Source organism: Haliotis cracherodii, unplaced genomic scaffold (genome assembly GCF_022045235.1).
Source record: "Haliotis cracherodii isolate W230 unplaced genomic scaffold, xgHalCrac1.p SCAF_5, whole genome shotgun sequence".
In the NCBI taxonomy this organism is placed as follows: Eukaryota; Metazoa; Mollusca; class Gastropoda; order Lepetellida; family Haliotidae; genus Haliotis; species Haliotis cracherodii.
Window position 1 is genome coordinate 49760184 of NW_027266308.1, and position 19075 is coordinate 49779258.

The window sequence follows — 19075 nt, forward strand, 5'->3', positions numbered from 1 at the left end:
GTTTTGACTACTGATAGTAAATCCCATTTGTTACTTGAGAGCAGAATATGAATGCTATGGGACAATATTTCTAATTTTAAGAGATTTTTGACTATATTATTACTCATGTCCCCTCGACCAGAAATGGGATAACGCCTATAAACTTGACATATAATGGAATCTGGAGATTTTGTTTTGACTACTTATAGTATATGCCATTTGTTACTTGAGAGCAGAATATGAATGCTATGGGGCAATATTTCTAATTTTAAGAGATTTTTGACTATGTTATCACTCAAGTCCCCTCGACCATAAATGGGATAACACCTATAAACTCGACAAATAATGGAATCTTAAGATTTTGTTTTGACTACTGATAATAAGTCCCATTTCTAAGTAGAGAGCAGAATATGAATGCTATGGGTCAATATTTCTAATTTTAAGAGATTTCTGACCATATTATTACTCATGTCCCCTCGACCAGAAATGGGATAACGCCTATAAACTTGACATATAATGGAATCTGGAGATTTTGTTTTGACTACTGATAGTAAATACCATTTGTTACTTGAGAGCAGAATATGAATGTTATGGGACAATATTTCTAATTTTAAGAGATTTTTGACTATGTTATCACTCATGTCCCCTCGACCAGAAATGGGATAACGCCTATAAACTTGACATATAATGGAATCTGAAGATTTTGTTTTGGCTACTTATAGTAAATAACATTTCAAACCTGTCAGCAAAGCCTGAATGCTATGGGTCAATATTTATAATGTTTAAGAGATTTTTGACCATATCATTACTCATGTCCCCTCGACGATAAATGGGATAACACCTATAAACTCGACAAATAATGGAATCTGAAGATTTTGTTTTGACTACTGATAGTAAATGCCATTTCTAAGTTGAGAGCAGAATATGAATGCTATGGGTCAATATTTCTAATTTTAAGAGATTTTTGACTATATTATTACTCATGTCCCCTCGACCAGAAATGGGATAACGCCTATAAACTCGACAAATAATGGAATCTTAAGATTTTGTTTTGACTACTGATAGTAAGCCATATTTCTAAGTTGAGAGCAGAATGTGAATGCTATGGGTATTCATGCATTTATCAAAATTGTATATGCCTTCTTTATTATGTGTACTTGCTTTGTTTAGGCTTTGGTTAAAATTATTAAAGGTTAAGGTCTGTGTTCTGATATTTGCAAAACACATTTTAATTATTGTATGAGGCATGGTTTTCTCTGTAGACATGAAACTATATATGTACATCTTTACAAATACTGCCACATTAAATGTTAGTGCTATATATGTCAATGTTCAAGGTGACATTTGAGGTTATTGGGACACATGGTTGTATTAACTGTATTACTTGTGTAATGCAGAGACTGGGTTATATTTGGACGAAGAAATTGTGTGATGGTTTGGACTTGAAATACATGGTAGTTTTTTTAAGACATTTTGAGTAAATGGAAATGTTTCTGATTTTGCAAGTATTTTTAAACATTTGCTAGTTACATTGGTTTGCATTCTGAAAACATTTAATTCCCATGAAAATGATGTGTATAATGGTCTTTGTCATATTTATGTAACCTCCAGGTTTATGTTCATTTGATGTTAAGGAGCCAATGGCTATCATTATTCATCTGGCATTTCTTGTGTGTTAGAATATTTGGCTGACTTATTTCAACAGCCATAAAAATATATTTGTGTCTACCAAATTAAGCGCTTGAATACCACATATGATTATATTTAACATAATAATCATTTAGTCTACCTTGTTGCAATATGGTTTAGACCAGGACCCCAGCAATCTATTCTTGTCATAACAGGCGACTAAATAGATCTGGTTGTTAGATTTGGTGACTTTATTGATTGTGTGTCATCGTACCCCGATGGTGTGGATCGTTGCTCATAATAGGAATGACTGATTTGTCTGGTCTGAATTTGCATACAGGTGGCTGGAACATGGCTGAATATAGCAATAAACAAGAGTGAAAAAAATATCAAAAATATATGATCATGTAGTTTGCATATGTTGTTGTTAGCTAACAATTTGTTATATGTTTGTTTGTTTGTTTCTTATGTGCCTCAGATTTGTCATCAATAATATACATAGGGTGTTTTGTATTTTTGTAATAAAACACCTTCAATGAACTTCATTTCTTTTGTCATGTGAAGTGAATACACCAACAACTAACCCCAGGAGGTGATGGATGTCTACAATCTGACTTCTCACACAATGTCAACCTTGACAAATGTACCTTGAACAGCTCATCTATGTTCACCTACATACACTTTTTTCTGGTATTAAGTTATCATTGCATGAATGTCCAATCGTGTGTAACAAACTAAAAGCCAATGTGAAGCTTACACCATCTCTAATTACACAAACATTATTTAGTTCCTACATAGGAGTATCCTCTTCTTTCTTCAGATTTGAACACACAATTTAACAGCAGACAAAATGCATGTATAAGTTGATGTAAAGAAGGTGTTCTATTCATGGTAACACACGTGCTTCACATCCTATGTATAGATGTGAGTGTAAAACTAATAATATACACAGATGTAGGGCACAGGTCCTGCTGACTGGTATGTGACTTCACCCCACCCACATGCAAATGTGTACACTTGGTGCCCTCTACAGTGATGTGACTGGCATTATGCTTATAGCAGCATTAAAACAAACTACCTCACTGCTGCCACACTTTACTTTATGTTTTCACGGGACGTCCCAAACACTTACATTAACTAATGATGTCTTATAAACCAACTGAGACATTTGTACTGTTTAATTTGCCTAACCTGTACAATGGGTAGCCTGTTACATTTGCACAAGTCTCGAAGGCAAAACGTATTAGTTTTAAATAATAATTTCTAGATTATGTAAAGAGAAAGAACATTTTGACGTTGGATTCATCTAGACTTGCCCACAATGAGTATAGAATTACAAGGAGCCATACTAGTAGCCTGTATACAATACTTCTAATGCATACCAAAAATGCAAAACTAAATTCCAGTTTATTGATTAAAAAAAATATGCTTTATCTGACCCTAACATGAACACCAATATAAACACCAGTTCCAACTGGTAAAACCTGCAAACAAAACAAAAACGAATTCAATATAATTTTTATGAATATACAATACTGATATTGATCAATCATCTTGTGTGGGGGTGACACATCACTTTCTGGTCCTCTTCAAACTATCTGATGGGGAATGAAAACCACTGACATTTAACCATATATATGTAATGAATATGAACACTACCAGCCTGGATTAGAATTTGAATTTTGAATTTAATGTTATACTGGATATTTAGAAAGTTATCGTGTCCATATTTAGCCCATCCAAATACACCACATCTGAAAACGCTGAAGGAAACAGGGAGTGCACGAGAAGTAGTTGGTATGGAACTTGATATATACGTTGCTATACGGGAGTTATGACACACTGCTAACGAGAAGGAATATTTCCTATTTTAATGCCCATTTCCCAGTGTTTATTTTCCATGAGACAATGGCAAAGTGGAAGGTGATACTGGGAAGAAAATTCCTTAAAATTCCCCACTTGCTTACAAAATACACGAACGTTTTTTACAAACATTTTGATTTATTTCCTCTTAGTTTTGCATAAAATAATGATAGTTTACAGATTGATAAAAAGGAAAGTTTCTTCAGGTTCTGCTGTACCGCAAACAATGCAGTCTCACTGCACGCTGTGTGTTGTCACAACACGGCAGAAGTTCGATGCACTTCCGGGTTCAGTTGAGAAGCAGTGCGTACGAAATAAGTGTCGTGTGCATACACAAGCCACGCCCACTCATGAATATTGTAGACTTAAGACCATTGTAGGTTTAAGGGCACAACATCTGAAAGTGTATACTTTCTTTTGACCGTCAGTTTATAACAGCTGTACTCTTTATTAGAAAATTCCGTTTAAAAAGAACAGGGTTTGGTACATGTGGTATTGTACCTTTTTCACTCCTACTTTGCTGGTATCCTTTGCCTCCTGTATTTAATAGACAGGGAGTGACGTTTTCATAACGTTTGGTAGACGAGTTAAGGTTGTTGAGCTAGGCCATATGATCCTTTATATGTACCTTTATTAGATATTTTTATTTTAGTGGCCAGGCTAAGGGGTTTGCTCTTAATTTCTCACTAATGGCTTAGCAAAATGAACACCCTTTGTTCGAACCTAGGTCTCAAGCGCGACAAGCAAACGCACTAATCACTAAGCTTTTCCATTTTCAACGGATTGACAAGAAACTGTATGTGACTATACTTGAAATCCAGACTGACTTTTCGATTTTACAAAAGGACACTCGGAACGTTTCAAACGGCCACCATTTTAACTCGCTCTCTTCTGGCTAAACAAGGGTCCATTATTTCGGTAACCGTCGATGTATCTAGAGTTTTATATATTGTATATTATTTACCTTATATCCGGACAGTTGTTTTAGGTAAAACTACATATGGTATTTGAATTTTGAAATTAACGTTGACCACGTGAGTTGTTATTGGTTTGAAATAATTCATGTAATGGCCAATAGAACAATTGAGACCCAAACATCGGTCCTAAATATAAACGGCACCAATGACCTCATTTGCAAAACAAACGGGAAAAGACGAGATTGGCTGATTGTTCACGCAACGGGCACTTGCATCAAGAGTTAGTTCCCTTTAAACCAGATGGCGTAGTCAGCTGTTTCCGTGTTTGGGGTGGAAGAAGGGATTTGATGGTTACTTGTTTCCATGTTTGACACTTGAGTTCCCAACCATGTAGTGGCCCTCGGTGGTGCTGCTCCGTGTAATCCCCGCTGTAACTTACCACATTCGCGGGATCTTTGTCCAATATGACGGACGTATTTCACGGCTTCGAGCTGCTGCTGTTTCGTCGCTTCCAGTCTCATCCTGAGTTGTGGATTGAGTGGAGAGACAAGTTAGCCAAGAAGATAAGCGAAAAGGGGACTCTGATCGACGATATTGAGGATATTGGGGTGATGTTTCTTTTCGTATTCTTGTTGCATGCTGTTCTTTACACCCCCAGGCACTGAGATGAGTTAAACATTTCGCTGTTAGAAAGGATGTTGATCCAGATCCAGAAAATCATCATGCTCATTAACAGGAGTATTTTATTTCTAGGTCTACCTGTCAACCACCAGATATTGCGATAAGTGTCTTCTTTGTGCAGGTTTTTTAAAATAGTCGAAACTGCAAGCTCTATGTGTACATGGTGTATATGATACTGTTTTGAATTTTGGTGAAACCAGGATTTTAAGTGCTCATTTCTGTTTATAAAAACGTTTGAGTTGATTTCTGTTAGGGCTGGGACGGGTAACTCGGGTCGGGTGGGTACTGAGCAGGACACGGGTACTTCCAGGACTACCCGGACCCGTGGTTAGTCACATGATATATTGTTTAATGACAAATCTTATCTAAAACTCTATGGTCACACAACAAGTCACTAATGTTCCCATTTCATTTTGACTTTTTATATGTTTGAAAAAAAGATAAAACTTCATGCAGTAAACATCAGTGCATATGCATGACCAGATCGTTTTATACGTGTATCTCAATACATTTTGCTAGGACTACAGTCAAACTTTTCCCAATCAGACAGTTTGTGCCTATCTCTTGAGACCTACACCGAGTACCCGGATAGGGTCAGGTAATAGCGGGGTGGGTACCCGGGTAGTAAATTTTTACTCGTCCCAGCGCCAATTTCTGTTGTGCTTGCACATGCACTCCTCTATGAAAGTAATATGAAACCAGGTAGGCCTGTCTCTATAAAAGTAATATGAAACCAGGTAGGCCTGTCTCTGTGAAAGTAATATGAAACCAGGTAGGCCTGTCCATGTGAAAGTAATATGAAACCAGGTAGGCCTGTCCATGTGAAAGTAATATGAAACCAGCTAGGCCTGTCCATGTGAAAGTAATATGAAACAAGGTAGGCCTGTCTCTGTGAAGGTAATATGAAACAAGGTAGGCCTGTCTCTATGAAAGTAATATGAAACCAGGTAGGCCTGTCTCTATGAAAGTAATATGAAACAAGGTAGGCCTGTCTCTGTGAAAGTAATGTGAAACAAGGTAGGCCTGTCTCTACTGTTAATATAACTACAGCATCTTTCAGCTGTATGCCATTCAACGTCTTCCACACAATGTCACTTATGTGACATGAGATAAATCAACTGTAATTAAGGGGATATTGGAAAGTCACATGTTTACGAAATTTGTAGAATTTACTATGATGAGATATAATCGATTCAGTTGCATATCAGAATAAAATGAAATTAAAACAAAGTGATAAAAAAACATGCCTAAAACAGCATCTGTATACATCATGTATATGATGTGCACATGATTAGATGCCGTGTACAAAAACATTGTTACTAACATGCAGGTCACTGACAGTTACACACAAGACCATCCTTACTGCATCATGTACATGCTGACTAGATCTGGAAAGACAAAAGATATACATGACAGACATACAAGCATTCATTTACTGGCCTGTGTAATGCTGGAGTGGAGAGTGGTTTGATTAACTACAGTGGACAGGTTTTGAAATAAAGATTTTTTTCTTTTGCTGACAAATGATGCTGTAACCATGGTAACAGTCACAATGAAGGGACAGCCTCTTGCACAATGGACAGGAGATCATGGAGATACTGGTGTTTTTTGAAGGTCTTAATTAGACATTGATGAACAGTAAATATTCCAAAATTGGAATAAATAATATTCCAATTCATCGCATGTTCATGTTGTTAAAGTTATAACTAATGCTAAGGCTTTGTTATTTTACGTGTGTTTTTGTAATAACAGGGCCAATAAAAAGGAAGAATATTCAATGCTTAGTTTTACATAATGCAATGTTAAATATTATATAGGTCCCTAGTACCTCAGACTTGGGATGGGAACCAGCACTGAGCTTATGGGGAATGGGTGGTCAGGCTCTATGTCTTCTGGTGGCATGTCTCTGTAGGCCAGTGGTGCAATCTCATTAAAAACAGATTTTAGTTTTCACTAGCGCTAAACAAAGATCTGAGGACATCCCATTACGGGTCACATCAGAACGACCTTTCATCCAACCAATCAGAGCGTTGATTACCGGATCATGAAAGTGACTGTCGGAATGTGTTTTCTAATCATGCAACCACGATATATTTAACACGGGGTATTCCGAACGACAGTTACAGGTTTTATGATTATATCCCTACAATCTAGGCCATCTATGAGCCATTCCAGAATGTTCTTCTTATCAGTTTTAAATTTTTAATCGAGAAAACGTCAAAATATGTTTTGAAGCGTAGTCGCCAGTTGGAAACTAGTGTCGTAAAGCTCGAGAAAGCTGCCTTCTGATTGACCAATGTTGATTTCTTGTCAGTCATTTCATTGGTCGGTCAAAATTCGCGAAAGGTCGTTCTGACGTGACCCGTAATGGGATGTCCTCAGATCTTTGTTTAGCGGTGGCGAAAACTAAAATCTGATTTGAATGAGATTGGCCAGTGGTGGGGACGTCTTGTGTTCTCAGTTGGTGTAAATCTAACATGTAAGGTCTTTTATTAACCACCATACAATATATCAATTAGAATAAATTTAAGCCTCTAAGTACTTGCCAAGTAATTCAAATATTATTAAATGAGTCATTGTCATCTGGTCCATGGCCTGCAACATGACTTTAACATGGGGCTTATTGAAGGCTACTGGGTAATACTTCCCCTGCTGAGTGAAGGAGCGCGTCTGTGTAGGGCTTACGTCAGCTTCTGCAAGCTTGCATCAGTAAGTGGGGGCAGCTGGATCAGTCTAGGCATGTTACCCTGTGGGGATGCAACCCAACCATCCAGCCTTGATTAATAACAGGCTGCCATGACATAACTGGATTGTTGCTGACGGCAACATAAACACACATATACAACTCAAGTGAAGTTAAGAAAACCTAATGTTTTTCATATCTGTCATGGCCTTTAAAGATTAAATATAGTCATGACAACATCATGTTTTCTTAAACTTCTTTCGAGTTGTATAATGTACTGATCAAACAACTGCCCTCGTGAATGTATAACTGTAAGTTTATAACATCAAACTACTGAAAGTTGCCCTTAAACATGTTAAAAGCTGTTGTCATTTCAGTGTAATCTCTTATTATTCATGTTGGAATGTGAACAGAATGTGAACATTTAGGTTATAATGTTAATATTAATCATATCAATGTACATGATGAAAAGGAAATTATTGTTTCCCTCACAATGACCATGATAATGATTCCATCGGTATTTATGAACGAAAATGTATCCAGTAGCTGGTGTCTTTAGCAACAAGCATATATGGGAATATCTCTCTGATTATTATTAACATTACTAATGAACGGTGGCCGTCGGGTAGCCTAGTGGTTGAAGCATTCACTTGTCATGCCGAAAACCCGAGTGTGATTCCAAACTTGGGTACAATGTGTGAAGCCCATTTCTGGTGTACTCTGCCGTGATATTGCTGTAATATTGCTAAAAGCTGCATAAAACCATACTCACTACTAATGAACGATTGTGTGGTGAGGCAGTTAGAGCCCTGGTTGAATGAACTCTGTTATGATGGTCCATCATGTCTATGGTGTCATGACACATTACTATAAAAACTGCTTATCTTATCAGGACGTACAATTAGGGATTGATGGCCAGGCCAGTTGTTATGGGAGCGTGGGTACGAGGTGATGTGTTTCTACAATAGATTACATGAGTTGATAAGTAGATGATAATTAAATGTCCCTCATCACGATTGATTGATGGCAAGGATGTGGATAGCATCTTGGAGCTTGTGCTTCCTCCAGTTGGGAATGTTTGTACAGAGGAATTTTGTGTGTTGCCAGGCGATGGAATGGTGGGGAATATTGATATTGATAGGTTCTGATAGGGATGATTCCAGGTCTTCTTTGTGGATGGAGGACTTATGTTCTTTGACATCTGTTTTATGTTTTAACTGAAGGGCACCTTTGCTTTTGAGCACCTTCTGAGGGGTGCTGTGTTTTGTTTATAAAATCGGTGGATCGCTCAACCATACCAACATGTTTAGACATGTTACCATATCATTCCATAACCTTTGTAGTTAATCTTGAGGTCAAAAGAAGGAGGTGGCTTCAAATTATGACAGCAGGTTTTATGATGGCCAAAATATTATGAGACTTTTGTTGTGGCTTGTTAGTCCAACCACCACTTTGAATGACACTTAAGTTGAAGTTGAAGTTGACATGTGTAAAGTCTGGGTCAAGATGGTCAGTTTAGCCAACAATGGTCATTGCATCACGAGAATTGATCAGCAAAACTTGAAAACTCTGCCTCTGCTAGAGGACTTTCTGTATTGATCAAGCTAAAGAACGTAGTTGCCAAATGTTAAAATGATGTCTGACTGGCAAGCAAATTAGTCTTCTCTGCTGACATTTGCAGTACAAAAAGTGTTTGTTTCAGTTTTGATTCCGATGTTGAAACTTTTATGTTCCAATATTGTATAATGTGAACAGGGGTGAATTACAGAAAGAAAATATCATGCAGCAATGAAGTTAAATTTCCCAAGGAAGACATCATTAATGTTAAAAAAGAAGCTTTAATGCAGATTTATTGAATCTGACACGTCAACAAGTATCACTCATTTCTTTGTACGATGGAATCCACTGATTTTGCAAACTGTCACACACTGTGCTGCCAAGTCGTATACAGCCAATAATCAATGATATCATCTGATAGCAGCCAGCATAACAGGTCAGTTGAGGTGTGAATACGAGAGATTTACCACATTCCAGACATTTTGCAATTGCATTCACTGATGCTCAGCACTAGGTTAGTGACAGCAAAATCAATATGTAGCTCCTTTAAACGAATTGCTAGCACAAGAGGCCGAAAGCTTTCATTTAATTGAGTATTTTCCTCGACTATCCTGTTGACTGCATCGACACGGCTAAATGCTCGTTAAGCTTTTACTACAGTCAGGAGGTACAGTGTTTTTAAAACAAAGGTTTAACAGGGTTTAGCAGGGTTAAAGTAATTCAAATGTCGTGCACATATTAGATGTTTGCTATTCGGTCAATTCGGATGTTTGATAGGTTTTTCATGGTCTTGCATGATAATATTATGTACCAAGATAAATAGTTGAGAACTTTGGAACTTGTAAAATCAACTTGTGTTAACCATGTTAATAGAGTGATAATCATATGAAATAAATGACATATGGTCATGATGAATGTATGTGATATGAAAGGGTTGTTACAAGTTGTCTTGTTATTATTACATGTCATGTGGGACATTGTCACACAATGTTATTCAATGTTATTAATGTAGCTGTAGTTTAGTTCTTGTGTGGCTCAGGTTGTGTGAAGAGTAATGGATCAGTAAAGAGTGATGTAACACAATATGACACAATGAATCAACCTTGGTGATATCAGCCTGTCCCACCTGTCTCTGTCTTCCATGTGTTGTGTGTATATGTCATACTGGCTTGAAGTCTTGTGTGGCAGGCTGTTGTACACATGGCTGATCATAGTTCATGGTACACAGTTGATACATAGGTGATACATGGGTGGTACATAGTTGATATACAGTTTATGATGCATGGTCGATACATGGCAAATACACAGTTCATGTTCATGACACACAGCTAATGCATGGTTGATACACAGTTGATACACAGTTGATACATGGTTGATACATGACTGGCACATAGCTAATACATGGTCGATACATGGCAAATACACAGTTCATGACACACAGTTAATACATGGTTGATACACAGTTGATACACTGTTGATACACAGTTGATACACAGTTGATACATGACTGGCACAAAGCTAATATGTGGTTTGATACATGCATGATAGCAGTTCATGATACACAGTTGATACATAGTTTATGCTTTGTTGATACATGGTTAATACATGACACAGTTCATGATACACATTTGATACATAGTTAATGCTTGGTTGATGCTTTACATTGCTGATACCTAATTGATGCGAGGTTACTGCTTGATTGAAACATGGTTGATGCATAGTTAATGCTTGGTTGATGCTTAGTTGATGCTTAGTGGATCATGTTGATGTATAGTTTATGCAATGCTGATACCTAATTGATGCAAGGCTACTGCTTGATTGAAACATGGTTGATGCATAGTTAATGCTTGGTTGATGCTTAGTTGATGCTTCGTGGATCATGTTGATGTATAGTTTATGCAATGCTGATACCTAATTGATGCAAGGCTATTGCTTGATTGAAACATGGTTGATGCATAGTTAATGCTTGGTCGATGCTTAGTGGATCATGTTGATGTATAGCTTATACATTGCTGATACCTAATTGATGCAAGGCTACTGCTTGATTGAAACATGGTTGATGCATAGTTAATGCTTGGTCGATGCTTAGTGGATCATGTTGATGTATAGTTTATACATTGCTGATACCTAATTGATGCAAGGCTACTGCTTGATTGAAACATGGATGATGCATAGTTAATGCTTGGTCGATGCTTAGTGGATCATGTTGATGTATAGTTTATACATTGCTGATACCTAATTGATGCAAGGTTACTGCTTGATTGAAATATGGTTGATGCATGGTTGATACATGCATAGCTGATACATTGTTAACCATGTTAACATATTGGAAAAACATTCTTTAGAAATGAGTGAAAGATAGTTGAGACATCAGCGAGACATTGTTGAGACATGGGTGAAAAATAGTTCGAGAGATACTTGTGATACTTGAGTTAATGATGTATCTATTTCAAGAGATCCCCAGAGCCTGTGATTGATTGAATGAATGATGTATTTAATTTAGGAGATCCCCAGAGCCTGTGATTGATTGAATGAATGATGTATTTATTTTAGGAGACTCCCAGAGCCTGTGATTGATTGAATGAATGATGTATTTATTTTAGGAGACTCCCAGAGCCTGTGTTTGATTGAATGAATGATGTATTTATTTTAGGAGACTCCCAGAGCCTGTGTTTGATTGAATGAATGATGTATTTATTTTAGGAGACTCCCAGAGCCTGTGTTTGATTGAATGAATGATGTATTTATTTTAGGAGACTCCCAGAGCCTGTGATTGATCGAGTTATTGCTGTGTGTATTTCAGGAGATCCCCCAAAGCCTGTGATTGAGTGATTGCTTGTGTATTTCAGGAGATCCCCCAAAGCCTGTGATTGATGGAGTGATTGTTTGTGTATTTCAGGAGATCCCCCAACGCCTATGATTGATTGAGTGATTGTTTGTGTATTTCAGGAGATCCCTCAAAGCCTGTGATTGATGGAGTGATTGTTTGTGTATTTCAGGAGATCCCCCAAAGCCTGTGGTATCTGTCAGTGACTCTCCACCGTCGTCAGCGCTACCTGCTGGAACTCGTTCAGAAAGAGGTGCAGAGGGAGAGAGAAAAGCGTCTGCCCAAAGCTGGAGGTGAGTGCTCAGACAAGAAGGAAGCTTCATTTCTTGTCAAAATGTAACCATGGTAACTGATTGTTGTATTTGCAACACTGGCTAAATGTAGATCCAAACTATTTTCTATTGAAATGAAACAATTGTTAGAGATTTCTGCCATTATATCAAGTACATGATGTATACTGTCAAGTTTCTTTTTTGTCCTAGTGGTATCTACTATATGTTTATGGTTGATTAACAGAGCTCGAGATAAACTGTGTATTTTCTGTACATTATGATTTAAATGAATTGAAACATGCAGACAAAATAAAATCCTAGTGTATCGAATAAAGAAACGATAAATGTGCTATTGTAATAAAACTAATGCATATATTACAGCAGTTAGATGAAACGATTGCATATCAGCCGATCACAAAATTCATTTACCAACATTTACGTTCGGTAAAACGTGTGACAAAGAAACTCAAACATTTCAAGCCTAGTCAATGTATCTTAAACATCCGATTGGTGCTTCTGAAAAGAATGTCCAATGACTTCATTTCTTTCTTACAATGCTAGGTTTTGCAAACAAAAATGGCTTCCCCAAGAGGTCACTGCACATGCTGCAAGCACATGGGGCAAAAGAAAATTTTAAACTCAAGGTCTCAAAGTTGAGACTAAAACGCTGGCCATTGCTATCGAAATCTTGAAAAAATATCTTGAGGCAACTGAATTTTATTAGATATATATATTTCGCATTAGTAGACACAGAAATAAATAAATTTCCTATGTCATTTTCTCAACGCCAGTTTTTCTGATTGCAATGGAACTCGTATAACCGCACTCATCGTTTGTGTCATTGAACATTTTCTTAGCTCCATGTTGCGCTGCCAGAATTCGGTTATGCTAGATAATTTTTCTGTGTGCAGTGCATCAAATTTACGTACTTTTGAGATGCATTTAGTTTTACTTGACAACATCATTGCAAAGTACGGTTCCATCTTTGCACAGCAAAAATGTTGTGAGTGGAAACAATAATGAGAGTAACGTTGGAACTAGTAATAGTGATGGTTGACAGGATTCCGAGTTGATGAATGCAAATAAGGACATGGAGAAACCATGCCGATGACATTTGAATGTAAATATAGAATGGTTGCTGGGGAAAGAAACTGAAACAAAGAATGGCTAACGATGTATGCTTGGCTGATATACAATTCCAAGACTAATCCTACGACTTGTATATGTTATTATCAGATAATAGGAATTTGATAAGAATGCTTTTGAAAGATATCTTCAAACGTTTTTTGCTACGTACAATATTGGCTTGACTTTACCAGTGACGACCTGGGAAAAAGTATTTGTAGCTATATACATTGAGTCCTGAGCTCTCTCGAAAAGCTTTTTATTCTGATATTTAAGTTGGAGGTATTCCTCATGAATTGTTAAAAAAGTGTTGTGGGTGATATTTGGAGTGAAGTAATCTCATCAGTCACTAACTCTACTGCACGGTAAAAACATGACGGTAACCAGGTAACAAAACCCAATTTAAGAAAGGGAACATAAACATCCTTGGCTGATATTTATTTGTTAACACAATGAATCATGATTGTGTTGTTAAACTTGTCTAGTAATGAAATCAATTTTTTTTCTTACAAGCGTGGTAAGAGAACAGGTTTTCATCATGTTCATGTTAAAATACCCAAATGTCAAAAAACATGTTGGTCTGGTCCAACTTGATTATTTACAGGCCTACGTCATGTAGCTTGAATATTGCTGAGTGCAGTGTCAAAAAACAAGCAAAAAGACAATGTTAACATAACATTCACTCACTCATGTTTGTGTTACATACAGAAACACTGCTGTCTCGCTACCTGTCTAGTCATCAGTTCACCGAGTTCTACCTGGACTCCATGTTCAAGTATGGTGACGACAACAGGCTTCCTAGAGAGGTAGGTAACCATGGTAACTCATCTTCTACTTCCTAGGTAAGGCCACCCCTAAATATATTAATATAAACTGATGTAATACCAATGATTATAAGTTATGAATGTAGATTTTAGGGTTTATCCTCCTTCTTAGAGCCCAGTTGTTTAATAATGATGGGCGTTATGGTGCAGGGATTTAGAAAAAGAATTGTTCCTGAAATACTCAGAAAAATGGAATCTTGCCTCAGATTTGTTTGACACCTCCTGTCAGAGAAAAAATTCTGTTTTGAAGCAGTGATTGAAAAATATCTTGTAACAAAACTCTCAACCTTTGGGGCACGGGTGGCCCAGTCGTCTGAGGCGCTGCGATTCGCTGTGCAGAGTTGCTTCCCTTTGGCATGCCAGAGACCTATGATTGTGGGCTCGAATCCCGGTTCACCCCGATGTTTCTAGGTTTGTCAGCACCATACCCGTGCTCGTGGGTTTCACCGAAGTGGTAAACGTCTAACTGCATCACTTCAGGCTCTCTCCCACATTAAGCTGGGATGCCGTGATATAACTGGAATACTGTTAAAAGCAGCGTTAAATCCAACTCACTCACTCAACCCTTGACCCCCCGGTATGACCTCTTGTACCCCCTTAACAGTAAAGCTAATAGTTACCTTACAGTACTCAAATTCAGTAAGAAAAATAGTTGTGAAACTGTGTTTATCAATACAGAAGGAAGCATATCAAGAATGGTATTGATGAGTGCCACATCAGGGTGCCTTGTTGATCATGACCTTTGAGAGATCATGAACACCTGGTTACAACACGACTTGTGCATTTCAGATTGGTTTGGTTTGTTGTTTACGCCGCACTCAGCAATATTCCAGCTATATGACGGCGGTCTGTAAATAATCGAATCTGGACCAGACACTCCAGTGATTAATGTCATGAGCATCGATCCATGAAATTGGGATCGATGAAATGCATCAACCAAGTCAGCAAGCCTGACCACCCAATCCCGTTAGTCGCCTCTTACGATAACCATTATCGCCTTTTACGGCAAGCATGGGTTGCTGAAGACCTATTTATTTCAGAACTAGTCTCAGAGTATTCTACAGTATCCGATACATCCTCACCACTAAACCTATCCTAGTGACATACAAAAATATTTGATTGCTTACCATTACTTACCAGTTACTTAGCAACATTAGAATTACCCAGCTCATTGACAGTGTGTTTGTTGCCAGTTCCAGTAACCGGAGTTATCTCCCTTACATTGTAAATGCCTGTCACTAACCTTTTCCCTGCACTTGTAGCTCTTCAAGTGTGCCAATGTGAGGTTCCTGTCTCTAAAGTACAACAGCCTGGACCGCATCCCGGCTGAAATAGGCCGGATGCACAAACTGGAATACCTGGCGCTGACCAATAACAAGCTGCAGGTGCACTCCCTCCCCCACACTCTCACGTTCTGCAAGAATCTCCGGACAGTCCTCCTTGACAACAACCTGCTGGACGCTTTGCCTGGATTCCTGCTTCAAATGCCATCAATTCAAACCGTCCATCGCCATGGCAATCATAACTATTTCAAAGCCACATTTATGTGGTATCATACTGACGTGAACTACAGGATCATACCGGTTGCCGGTAGCAACGACTGTAACCTGTACCGCAGCTATGAGCGGCTTCAGTTCTGGGCTGCCAAGGCTGTGATCAGTTCAAAGAAGGACTTCTTCTGTGACAATTCAGTAGCGCCTGTGTTGAAGGACTACATTTCGGATATCTATGATTTTTTCCATATCTGCAACTACTGCAACAAAGCTCAGCTAGGACACTTACAAGGTTGGTAGGATTTTATTCATTTGCAGTATTGATTTGATAATATTCTTTGAAGTTTATAGTATAAATGTAGAGACATATTAGCAAAGAATGTTGAGACAGATTAGCAAAGAATGTTGAGACAGATTAGCAAAGAATGTTGAGACAGATTAGCAAAGAGAACCAAGTCATTTGGCTCCAAACATGCCAAGTTTTTATGACCTTACACATGAATGGTGGACTCTGATTGGCTAAGACCAATTCTATTATTTACATCCACTAACATGAATCATATGATTATCGTGATTTGATCATGTTGTATTAATTCAGGGGGATTTTTCCACACTTAGAACATACATCAGTTGATATATTAAACATGCTGCATATGAAAAAGAAATAATTATTTTTTCAATTTATTTTTCTAGGATACAAAGTAATAACATTTAAAAACCCATACTTGGGCAACACATGTGTGCCATTCCAACACTGGGCGTGCTCACGGGAGTGTGCGGAGAAACTGGAAGTGCCGGCACGCAAAGAGCAGATAGCAGCTGCACAAGAACTTGACAGGCGATATGACGAGTATGTCATGGAGTGTCACAAGAAGTTCTATTCCCGACGAGCTCATCCGGTGTTATCCTGTAGCTCAGGATCTTTATCGGAAGCTGTCAACCAGATGCAGATGACCGAGACGAGTGCAACTGTGAGCCCTGCCACCCCCCCGGAAGATACCACCAAGTGTCAGTGTTCCGTGTCTTGATGGCGGAGACGTGTTTAGAACACGTACAAAACATGCAAAAACAGCGGAGGACATTGTGCTGACTGTATACGTCACATAGGTAACCATGGTAACAGAGGGCAGCTTCACAAATGTGTTGGAAAATAACCATGTTTAAACTCTTACATGTTCAAATCTTCCATTTATCATACTTTATGAATTATGAATTTAATTATGATCATGGTGACAAAGAAACATAATGAATGTCCAAAGTATAATACTTTCACGTGTAACCATCGTAACAGAGCATTTCCATGATATTTACCTTGATTACATGTGTGAATCGTTGCTTCAGATGCTCTTAATGTTGCAATGGATTGATAGTACATAGATGTGTAGCTGGTCCGACCAAACCTCTAGCCTTACTGTTGTACCGTACCACAGCAAACATGGCAAAGTTGTAAGTGACTTATTGTTATACTTAACCAGGTTACTTGGAAAAATGTAATCTCATTAAAATCAGATCTTAGTTTTCGCTACCGCTAACCAAAGATCTGAGGACATCCCATTATGGGTCACGTCGGAACGACCTTTCGCGAACATTGACTGACCAATGAAATGACTGACAAGAAATCGACATTTGCCAATCAGAAGGCAGCTATCTCGAGCTTTACGGCACTAGTTTCAAACTGGCTACTACGCTTCGAAACATATTTTGACGTATTCTCGATTAAAAAAATTTAAAATGGACCAAAACAACATTCTGGAATGACTTATAGATGGCCTAAATTGTATGGATATAATTATAAAACCCGTAACTGTCATTCAGAATACCCTCTGTTAAATATTTCGAGGATGCATGATTAGAAAACACATTTCGACTGTCACTTTCAGGATCTTGTAAGCGATGCTCTGATTGGTTGGATGAAAGGTCGTGCTGACGTGACCCGTAATGGGATGTCCTCAGATCTTTTTTTAGTGGTAGCGAGAACTAAGATCTGATTTTAATGAGATTGGGAAAAATGATACCAGAGCAATATGTTTGGAGAGTTGAATGTTGATAAATCTAAGTTGCTACTGAAATGTATCCAGCTGAAATCCAGCCATCAAACTAACCAACTGCCCATTTTAACATGGGCTGCCATTTTGAACAATGCATGTGAACATGTTGAGAGCATGCAGAGGGAACTTGGATGTTCATTGAGAACATGTAGTCTGTCTCACAGTCCCTGAATCATTTTATTTTTCCTTTCCCCAACCGTTACTGTAATGCTATAGATTAAAAAAGCAAGTCTAGATTTTCCACAGGTTCAGAATGTTCAATCTCACTGGGGCTCCTTTTCAATTTAAACGTTGCTGCTTGTTTCTATCAAAAATATGTAGTTTTGGAGACGAACCGTTGGTCTATGAGAACAAGTGACAGAGGATGTTCTAGAGCTTGTTTTTTTGTGTGTGTTTTCTGACTGAAACATTATTTTATACTATTGGACAGAATGAACCCAAGTCCTTCTTGACAATTTAATTTTGAAGCACCAGGCCTGGTACTGTACAGGAAGACACAGTTGCCTGGGGTGACACATTGATCAGTCTTCCAACATATTTCAGACCTTATGTCCCTAATTACATTAACAACAAAATGTATCCTGTCTGACATTTCCAATATTTGGAATTTTGGCACAATCACTTCCTTTTTTCATCATGTTCATACAAAGGATGTATACACAAACTTGCCATCATGGTCAGATATTTGGTTTTGTGGTACTGGTAGGTAGGACATTTTTGAAAATCAACAAATATATATGCCATGAAGTGACCATTTTGGTATAGATGAACCTTGCAACTGTTAGCATCTCAGAATATGTTAGATTAACAAGACTCACCAGCGATAGAAATTTGCACCAGTCCTATAGTCCTTGTCAAAGTGCCCAGTACTTAAGGTATCATAAGGACTAGTGGAAATTTGCCATTTTTAAGGGTTTTGCTATATGTTATCATTATAAGGACAAGTGGAATAAAAGTGTTAGTTTCTATCGCTGCTCACAAATACACCCAGTCAACTTGACTCAAGGGAGTAGAATTATATTGAGTACTTAAAGAATACCATGAATACCCAAAGTTCATGATAACATGCGAGTAAGTACCTGGGCCCACTTGCACAAAGCGATCTCAGCACTACAACTATTGTAAGCCTATTTTAAAGTATGGGAGTTACGATCATCTTAGCGCTAAGATCGCTTTG

The 19075-nt window shown here is 37.9% G+C and overlaps 1 protein-coding gene across 1 annotated transcript; it reads left to right on the top strand.

Annotated features, from left to right (window-relative positions):
* The first annotated feature begins 4729 nt into the window (after nt 1–4729).
* Nucleotides 4730–18995, top strand: LOC139442657 (uncharacterized). Its single transcript, XM_071223516.1, has 5 exons — nt 4730–4996; nt 12309–12429; nt 14242–14339; nt 15620–16142; nt 16544–18995. Exons 1-5 carry the CDS (start codon nt 4853–4855, stop codon nt 16876–16878), a joined length of 1221 nt encoding a protein of 406 aa, XP_071079617.1. The 5' UTR covers nt 4730–4852; the 3' UTR covers nt 16879–18995.
* Nucleotides 18996–19075: the final 80 nt, after the last annotated feature.